Below are 8,841 nucleotides of genomic sequence, written 5' to 3' on the forward strand. Positions count from 1 at the left end.
AGCCCCGAAATCATCTCTAGATAACCTCAAGATAACCCAGCCCACTAATGACTCTATTCTGATACAGGCAGCGCAGGCGTTGCACATTAGGTTCAGGTCGTTGCAACACACTAGATTAAGTGCTTCCCCTGAAGCCCCAAGGCTGCTCTGATTTGGCTATTGGGACCCGGACTTGGGGGTGTTGGTCGTTTCGGCCTTGGTTCAGTCCACTCCCACTCGTCCTTTCCCTGCTGTATTTCGATCTGGTCCTCCCCCCACCCCCCTTGCATCTGGCTCCGAAACGTCAGAGGGTTTCGGGGTCGGGGTAGGGTTTTGATGGTCTTGAGACTCGGGCGGTCTTGGGAGATGCCCCTTCCGGGGTAGCGACGGAGGCATTCAAGCCTGTTCCTCCTGCCATAGTGTATGGGTCTGACCAGTGGGGCCCCTTCCTCTAGTTTTTTTTTTTTTTTTTTTTAAGCTGTCCTGGCCTTTTCTTGTGGGGTCGGAGCTTATGGGGGACGGCTCAGCCCTGGGTCCTGCTGTGGAGTCCCAGGGCTGGGGAGGGGTTGACTTGGGGGCCTTGTGCCCCGTTGGTCCCCGTTTGGGTTTTTCTACCCTCGGAGCGGGGCCTTGCAGTTACAAGGAGAGCGGTGTTCTTCTCCCACCTCAGCATACAAGTTGCCTTAGTGTCGGCCTCTCCTTGGGTTCGGTTTTGTGTCCTTTTGGGTCCCTTGGTCCTGTCCTTCCTGTGTTTTTCTGTTTCCCGTACCCTTCCTCGTGTGGTACGGGAGGCCATTGCAGCTTCCCTCCTGCATGACTCGAATTATGCCTCTCTTGTGATTCAGCCATTTCATTCCGTTTTGGGTCTTCTTCTTCCTTCGGTAGAGAAGGGAGATGAAGAGTTCTTAGTACTGAGTACTCAGAACTCTCAGAAGAGTACTGGGTTCGTTGATAAGTTCTGGTGTCGTCCTGGCTGGAGATCTGCCCTGTGTTTTCACTGGAGGCTTGGCATGCATTCTGTCCTTTCGCATGCTTGAGTGGCGCTTACGGTAGTCCAGGTTTACCTGGGGGGAGGGGAAGGGGGGTTGAGCAACTCCATATGTGCTTGTTCGCCCCTGCCCTTCCACAGGATCTTGGCCTTGTGCAGCTTTTTGTGCGCTTTGGTCTTGTGGTTCTTTTTCCTCCCGGAGCTGTCCTCGGATTGACTTGAGGAGGGCGTGGAGGCACTTGAGGCTGTTCCAGGGACGGGTGCCTTGGTCATGGTGGCGCTTGCATTGTCTGCCCTGTTGGAGCTGTTCGTGCCGATCCTGCGGGATGCGATGTATCTGTTTTTGTTTTGGGTCTTGCGTGTTGGCAGGCAGTACTTGCTTCCTCTTGGAATCTGTCTGGACCCTGGCTCTTAGTTTCTTCTCCTTTTTTTGTTACTTGCTCTTAGCGTGTTCCGTGGTGGCGCAGTATCTGCGGGCTGCTGCTTCTCCTTGTCGTCCTCTGTCGGACTTTTTGGTCCTCTGGGGATCCCGGGGTGGGGGAGGTTCTCTTCAGAGGGGTTGTGCCAGGGCTCGGGGTTCCTCCCATCATGGTGAGCCAGTGGTGGCAGTTTTGCGGTTCGCCCCATTGATAGGGCAATGGCGGGGGAGGGGGGGAGGCTCGCACTGTTCTCTCTCACCTGGTCTCACGTTTTGTGGGTTTTTGGGTTGGGTTTGGGTCCGGCCTGCTGTGGCTTTGGTGGCCCCTCCTTCTTTGAGGATTCGGGGTTGGTGGGGTGAGGCTCTGCTGCACTCTGACGAGTCAACTTGGAGTGGGTGCGCTTGGGCATGGTCGTAACGACGATGGCCCTTCGATGGGTTCCCATCTGTTCCTGTCTCGGAACTGGGACTGTGCAGACCTGTGATTCATTCTGGAATTGTTCCGTCTGAACCCCTGGGTCTATTGCCCCTCCTTTCGGATGACTGCTCCGTCCCGGGTCCGGTTTCTTTTGGAGTCGGGTGCTTGGATGGTGTCCCTGGACCTCCGGGTTGTGTATTGACGCATCCCAATTTCTCCGGGGTTCAGGGACAGGCTTGGTTGGTTGTGGGGTATCGTAGTTACCGCTTTCGTTGCCTTCCATTCGGCTTGATCCTGGCGCCTTGCGTGTTTTCACACCTTACTTGGCTCGTGGTGACCCGCCTGCGTCTGTTAGGTGTTCGGGTGCTGGCCTACCTCAACGGCTGGTTGGTCTGGGCTCCCAGCTGGTCCGTGTGTCTGCTTACCAGAGTTTTGGTTCTTCCCAGCTCGCCGGGTATGGGTTCCGGTGACTTGGGGGACTTCCCCATTCTTCTGCTTCGGCTGTGGTCCCACCTTCACCTGTTCTGTGGGCTCCCGGATCACCTGGCAGTTGCTTGAGGGTTGTGCAGGTGCCTGATCTTTTTCGTGATGGTCTACCTGCTGGGTCGAGTTTGACTGCGTCGACGGTTCTGGTTCCTCCGGGCTTGTCCCTTCCGCCTCTCTCGCGATTGTTGGGTTCAGCCTCCGGGGGCCTTGCGTCAGTTGCTGCGTTGCCGGCTATCCCTTCGGGTTCCTGTACCTCTTCCCCCGGTTGTGCTGTTGCTCTGTGTTACGGCCACAATGGGTCACAACCAGATTCTTTGCTAGAGGAACTAAAGTTCTGGTATCCAACCCCAAGTTAGTAGTGGCTTTCAAGTAGTGAGCTTGGTAATGCAAATAAAACACAATGGGGCGGTTGCATTGAATACGACACTTCATCAATTATCAATATATTCACATATAATCACTTTCCCATCACCTCATATAAAATCATAAAGGAAGTATTACTACACAGATATATACACAAGTGTCACTCTCATAGGACACTAAGCGCTCCTCAATGCTCAATCGATGCAGACTTGTCAGCTTCCGTGTTTCCTCAACACACAGTACCGTCCTCCACCAGTACTGGGAAACACCAACGAGTCTACCTTAGCCACTGGCCAGCCTATACACAGTCTCACTAGGTGCTCCTTGTGAACACCCACTATCACTCTCCAGCCTGGTGCTGGCAGAGAACATCAGCCTCGCGCTGCTGGGCCTCTTCACGAACAAATACAAGGGAAGCGAACCCTTGGCAGGAGCTTCTTGCAACTAGCTAGTTACACTCCTCCGTAGCACCTTACTGTCAGTCGTCAATTCCTCTAGCCAGTCCCAGGATACACCAAATTCCGTCACTGCCACTTCACAAGCAGACAGTAGAACACTATACAGTTCCTCTTCGACGGCGGCTCACTGCTTCTGTAAAGTAGAATGGAGTAGAGAGGTAATGGCTGCCCTGGGTAGACTGCCTGTCTTCGTACCACTGCAGCCCTACGTCGACTCTGTGGATACAGACACGTCATCAGTAAACTGGTCAGTACATGGGACACTAGGAAATACGACTTACGGACTCTGACATAGACATACAACTCCTCCTACAATAGATGACGCTGATTTTCTAGGCGCCACCTCACCAGAGGTCAGCACCAGCTACGTCTCGAGCTGACCATGACAGGAATCTAGCGCCTCTTGCTGGTATCATCCTGCCACCACCAGATAGCGTCGTCCATTTTGTGGGGGTGTTTCGGGAGCGGACTCACAGATGGCATTGACATCGCTGCTCCGTGCTCCGACAATGGAATCGGGTTCGTAACACTTTGGGTCTTGGCTCGCTTGGAAACTTTCCTGGGAAGGGTTGTCCTCTTGGCTCCTTGGTGGTTGGTTCGAACCTGGGGGTTTTCACTCGGCTCTGCCTCTTCAGCAGATCAGACCAGTCCGTCACGTAGCTGGTTCGATCTTCTCCCCAAGTCTTCGTGTCTGGTCTTCTGACTCTGGTTTATCGCCTATTGTATGGTGATCAGGTGGCTTCGTTAATGGTGTCCCACCAGCGTGCTTCGTCTCATCGGCCATATGTGGTTTCCTGGCGATCCTTCTGTTTTTCTTGTCCCTTCGTAGGTTTCCTTAAGTCTCAGTTGGGGTTGTCTTGTCTTTTCTCTCGTGGTTGTTTCCAGACCGTCATCTTGTGCCATTTTACTGTCTTCTCGTGCGGCGCTGGCGGAGCCGCTGCAGCTTGCGTTCGGTGTTGTTGTTCCTTCTGCGCTGTTTCACACGCGCTCTCATGCATTGTTTCACCTCGGGCCTGCTCGTGTGCCACCTAAGCCGTCTTGGTCTTTGAATCAGGTGCTATCTTTTCTCTCTCCTCCTCGGTTTGTAGTGGCCCCTTCGGTTCAGGATTGTTTCTCAAGGGCTCCTTTTCCTATTGGCATTGGCCTCTGGGAGTTGGATCAGAGAGTTTCATGCTCTCCTCAGGCGCAGGGGTTCTGCTTGTTTGTTCCTGGTGTTAGGTTTGTTCGGTTGCAGCCGTCTCCTTTTCTAGCATGGGATGAGACTGCAGTTTTCTTGAGGGGTCCTTGGGTTGTTGATGCTTGGTTGGTTAGGCCGAGAGTGCATTGCGTAGTGTGTCCGGTCACGACTCTCAACCATGCTTCTGTGTCCGGGGATGCGCTTGCGTTGATCATGTTTCCCCTTCTCCCCTGTTCCAGAGTTTGGGTTCCCGTGTCGTCTGCGAGGTCGTTTGGTGGTGTCCGTTGTCTTGCTTTTGTGTTTCGGGTGCGTGGTTTCTGCCTCCCCGGGTTCGTTCTTCTTTTGTCCTTGTCTTTGGGTAGTTAGCTCCAGGGAGCTGAAGGGGCTCCTCCCAGAAAACCAGCTTTGAATATAATGAAACGCCATTTTCTAGGCGAGACCCAGAAGCTCCTCAGTAACCCTCTCTCCCTCCGGTCAGCGTTTTTTTTTTTTTTTTTTTTTTTTTGGCGTTCCAATCTCAGAACTGGGGGTGTGGATTGCTGGCACGGGTTTGTCTGGCGCTCCCCCTTCCCCCTCCCTGAGAGGGGAACACTGTGCAAACGGCAGTGTGACAAGTGGTGACATCATACTCGTTTTCATTTAGGGAGTTCTGTCCACTAGTTTGCTAGTTTTCATTTAGGGAGTTCTGTCCACTAGTTTGCTAGTTTTCATTTGGTGAGTTCTGTCCACTAGTTTGACTTTCAGTAGTAGTTTTAACCAGAATAGGGGTTTGTTTTGGGATGTTTACCTTTCTGGGTGCCTGACCCGGTCGATGGCTGACATAGAATGCTCCATAACCACATGTGCATTTCTATAGGCCATTGTTCCTCGTGTCTCTCTGAAGGGGCCAGGTTCTGGCTTGTGGTCATCAGTAAGTCTAGAACTCGATTCACAATGACTGATGCCAAAGTCTAACATGTCCACGTCAGCCTGGATAGCTCCAGGAACCCCTCCGGGTGTCACCCAGAAAATGGCGTTTCATTATATTCAACGCTGGTTTTTTTGCACAGTGGTCTGCATATTTAGTTGATAACCAAGAGGTCCAGGTTTCAGTATCCTCAGCAGGACCGAGACATTTGGGCACGTTTCCTTTTACCTGATTCTGCTGTTCACCTGGCAGTAGGTAAGTACCCAGGACTTGTGGGTTGTGAACTGCATCCTTGGAAAGATCAGTTGCTGGCCTAAGGCACCCGATGTTTCACTCCGCTATTCATCCACCAGTATATAGGTACCCGAGACTAAGACAACTGTTGTGGGTTGCTTCCCGAGAAAGACCGTGCCAAATTAATTGATTATCTATCATCAGGTGGGGAAGAAAGGAGAAGTTCGGTCACCTTTCCATCACGGCATATGGCAGAACCTTCAAGACCTACTCAACTGGCAGTGCTTCGGTGTGCTCAAGCCCGACAGAACAGACTGGCTGCACATATACACTCTGGCCGAGTGTGCGGAAGACAAGCAGCCTCTTCTCTCGCAGTCGGATATGTATCAGTATGTTTAAGCTTCAGAATGATCACTTTTTAGTTTATGGTTAAGATCTCGTGTGTGTAACTGCCAGTCTACTTTTATATCCATCCATTCATTAATTATCAGTAACTGAATCATTCGAAGGTAATAGCCTCATTCATTTCCTGTTATGAGTGTGGTTAATGAATGGAGTTTCTCTTTCAAGTGCCTACTTAGGACTTGAATTTTGTGAATAAAATAGAACAAAGAATCCTGTAAGGAACTTTATACCAAAATTCACCGCAGTATCGTGAACTTTTGATCGGCTTATTTATTTATTTTGCTATTATGGCTACAACATAAAGTGTTTCTATACATCTTTATGTACATAAGACAGTTATTCCATAGTTAAATGTAATGAATGTTACATTCCTTTTAGACTAATAGAAAGGTTCGCAGTAACTTGCAAGATGTGTTTTTTTAATACTACTGAACGTGGAAGAGTGTGTATAGGAAGTTTAGGAGTACTACTGAACGTGGAAGAGTGTGTATAGGAAGTTTAGGAGTACTACTGAACGTGGAAGAGTGTGTATAGGAAGTTTAGGAGTACTACTGAACGTGGAAGAGTGTGTATAGCAAGTTTAGGAGTACTACTGAACGTGGAAGAGTGTGTATAGGAAGTTTAGGAGTACTACTGAACGTGGAAGAGTGTGTATAGCAAGTTTAGGAGGAGGAGGAGGAGGAGGAAGTGGACTCTTTCAAAGTCAACATTACCAAAGACGCGAGTCACATATTGAATAATTGTATTTATCCTAGTTGACTAGTCACTGATAATTTACGTATAACACTGATGCCTTTGCCAGTTTATTTAGGATAATTGGGGGTTTGTGAAGCGTTGTGAGTGCACCAAAGATGCTCCCCGGCATAACGTATGCAATTGTGCAGCTCTTCTTGTTAGCTTATTTGCTCAATTTGCGTTTTTGTTATTGTGTATGTTCGTTTGTATTATACATAATATTACTTGATGTATTCTGTTTAAATAATTTTGGCACAAAATACTGGACTCAAATATTTGTAGCTAAAACAGTCATTACTAAGAACTCAGAGCATTTATAAATTAGTCTAAGTTTATTATTATATATCAAATATTATGGTTTCTACAAAATTCTGAGAGCATAGCACTTGAATACTTGTTGGAACTGAAACTTTACAGCTTATCGAGTCCCCCCCCCCCCCACGCACGTGTAGTTGAGGTGTAGCGGATCTTTACGCTGATAACTGTAAGATAAAGTTAAGTGGTACTACAGTACATATTTGTGTCATGGGATACAAATTATGCATTGTATGTTTATATCTTGAAAGTGAACTTTTGGATTGGAATGCACCATTTTAATGTGGTTAATCATTCCTTTATATATATTACTATATTCCCTTCACACAAGGGTCCAATATCATTTGAGTGTGAAATAAAATAGCAATCAAAGGTTTAAAACAATAAATACACTGTCAAAATTTTTAAAGTTTAAATGAATTTTAGTGCTTAATTTCCTTGCACTTGAGCCCTGCCTGGGGTGTCTCGTGCAGGACGATCATCGGTGCCTTGCACTGGAGCCCTGCCTGGGGTGTCTCGTGCAGGACGATCATCGGTGCCTTGCACTGGAGCCCTGCCTGGGGTGTCTCGTGCAGGGCGCTCATCGGTGCCTTGCACTGGAGCCCTGCCTGGGGTGTCTCGTGCAGGACGATCATCAGTACCTTGCACTGGAGCCCTGCCTGGGGTGTCTCGTGCAGGACGATCATCAGTACCTTGCACTGGAGCCCTGCCTGGGGTGTCTCGTGCAGGGCGCTCATCGGTGCCTTGCACTTGAGCCCTGCCTGGGGTGTCTCGTGCAGGACGATCATCAGTACCTTGCACTGGAGCCCTGCCTGGGGTGTCTCGTGCAGGACGATCATCAGTACCTTGCACTGGAGCCCTGCCTGGGGTGTCTTGTGCAGGGCGCTCATCGGTGCCTTGCACTGGAGCCCAGCCTGGGGTGTCTCGTGCAGGACGATCATTGGTGCCTTGCACTGGAGCCCTGCCTGGGGTGTCTCGTGCAGGGCGCTCATTGGTGCCTTGCACTGGAGCCCTGCCTGGGGTGTCTCGTGCAGGGCGCTCATCGGTGCCTTGTACTGGAGCCCTGCCTGGGGTGTCTCGTGCAGGGCGCTCATCGGTGCCTTGCACTGGAGCCCTGCCTGGGGTGTCTCGTGCAGGGCGCTCATTGGTGCCTTGCACTGGAGCCCTGCCTGGGGTGTCTCGTGCAGGGCGCTCATTGGTGCCTTGCACTGGAGCCCTGCCTGGGGTGTCTCGTGCAGGGCGCTCATCGGTGCCTTGTACTGGAGCCCTGCCTGGGGTGTCTCGTGCAGGGCGCTCATCGGTGCCTTGCACTGGAGCCCTGCCTGGGGTGTCTCGTGCAGGGCGCTCATTGGTGCCTTGCACTGGAGCCCTGCCTGGGGTGTCTCGTGCAGGACGATCATCAGTGCCTTGCACTGGAGCCCTGCCTGGGGTGTCTCGTGCAGGGCGATCATCAGTGCCTTGCACTGGAGCCCTGCCTGGGGTGTCTCGTGCAGGGCGCTCATCAGTGCCTTGCACTGGAGCCCTGCCTGGGGTGTCTCGTGCAGGACGATCATCAGTGCCTTGCACTGGAGCCCTGCCTGGGGTGTCTCGTGCAGGACGCTCATCGGTGCCTTGCACTGGAGCCCTGCCTGGGGTGTCTCGTGCAGGACGATCATCGGTGCCTTGCACTGGAGCCCTGCCTGGGGTGTCTCGTGCAGGGCGCTCATCAGTGCCTTGCACTGGAGCCCTGCCTGGGGTGTCTCGTGCAGGACGCTCATCGGTGCCTTGCACTGGAGCCCTGCCTGGGGTGTCTCGTGCAAGACATCATCGGTGCCTTGCACTGGAGCCCTGCCTGGGGGTGTCTCGTGCAGGACGCTCATCAGTGCCTTGCACTGGAGCCCTGCCTGGGGTCTCGTGCAAGACATCATCGGTGTGTATGGAGCAGCTTGTCATCAACTAGGTTTCGTGTATTCCTTTAT

The 8,841-nt window shown here is 51.5% G+C and overlaps 1 protein-coding gene across 2 annotated transcripts in view; it reads left to right on the forward strand.

Moving 5' to 3' along the window:
* Positions 1 to 5,962, forward strand: part of Hip14 (palmitoyltransferase Hip14) — a 94,579-nt gene extending 88,617 nt beyond the window's left edge. For both annotated transcript variants that reach the window (XM_069301866.1, XM_069301867.1), the window contains exon 14: positions 5,633 to 5,962. In XM_069301866.1, coding sequence (XP_069157967.1) covers positions 5,633 to 5,827 — 195 coding nt within the window. In that variant the 3' untranslated portion in view covers positions 5,828 to 5,962. The remainder of the gene's footprint in view (positions 1 to 5,632) is intronic.
* Positions 5,963 to 8,841: the final 2,879 nt, after the last annotated feature.

Source organism: Procambarus clarkii, chromosome 46 (assembly GCF_040958095.1).
Source record: "Procambarus clarkii isolate CNS0578487 chromosome 46, FALCON_Pclarkii_2.0, whole genome shotgun sequence".
NCBI lineage: Eukaryota > Metazoa > Arthropoda > Malacostraca > Decapoda > Cambaridae > Procambarus > Procambarus clarkii.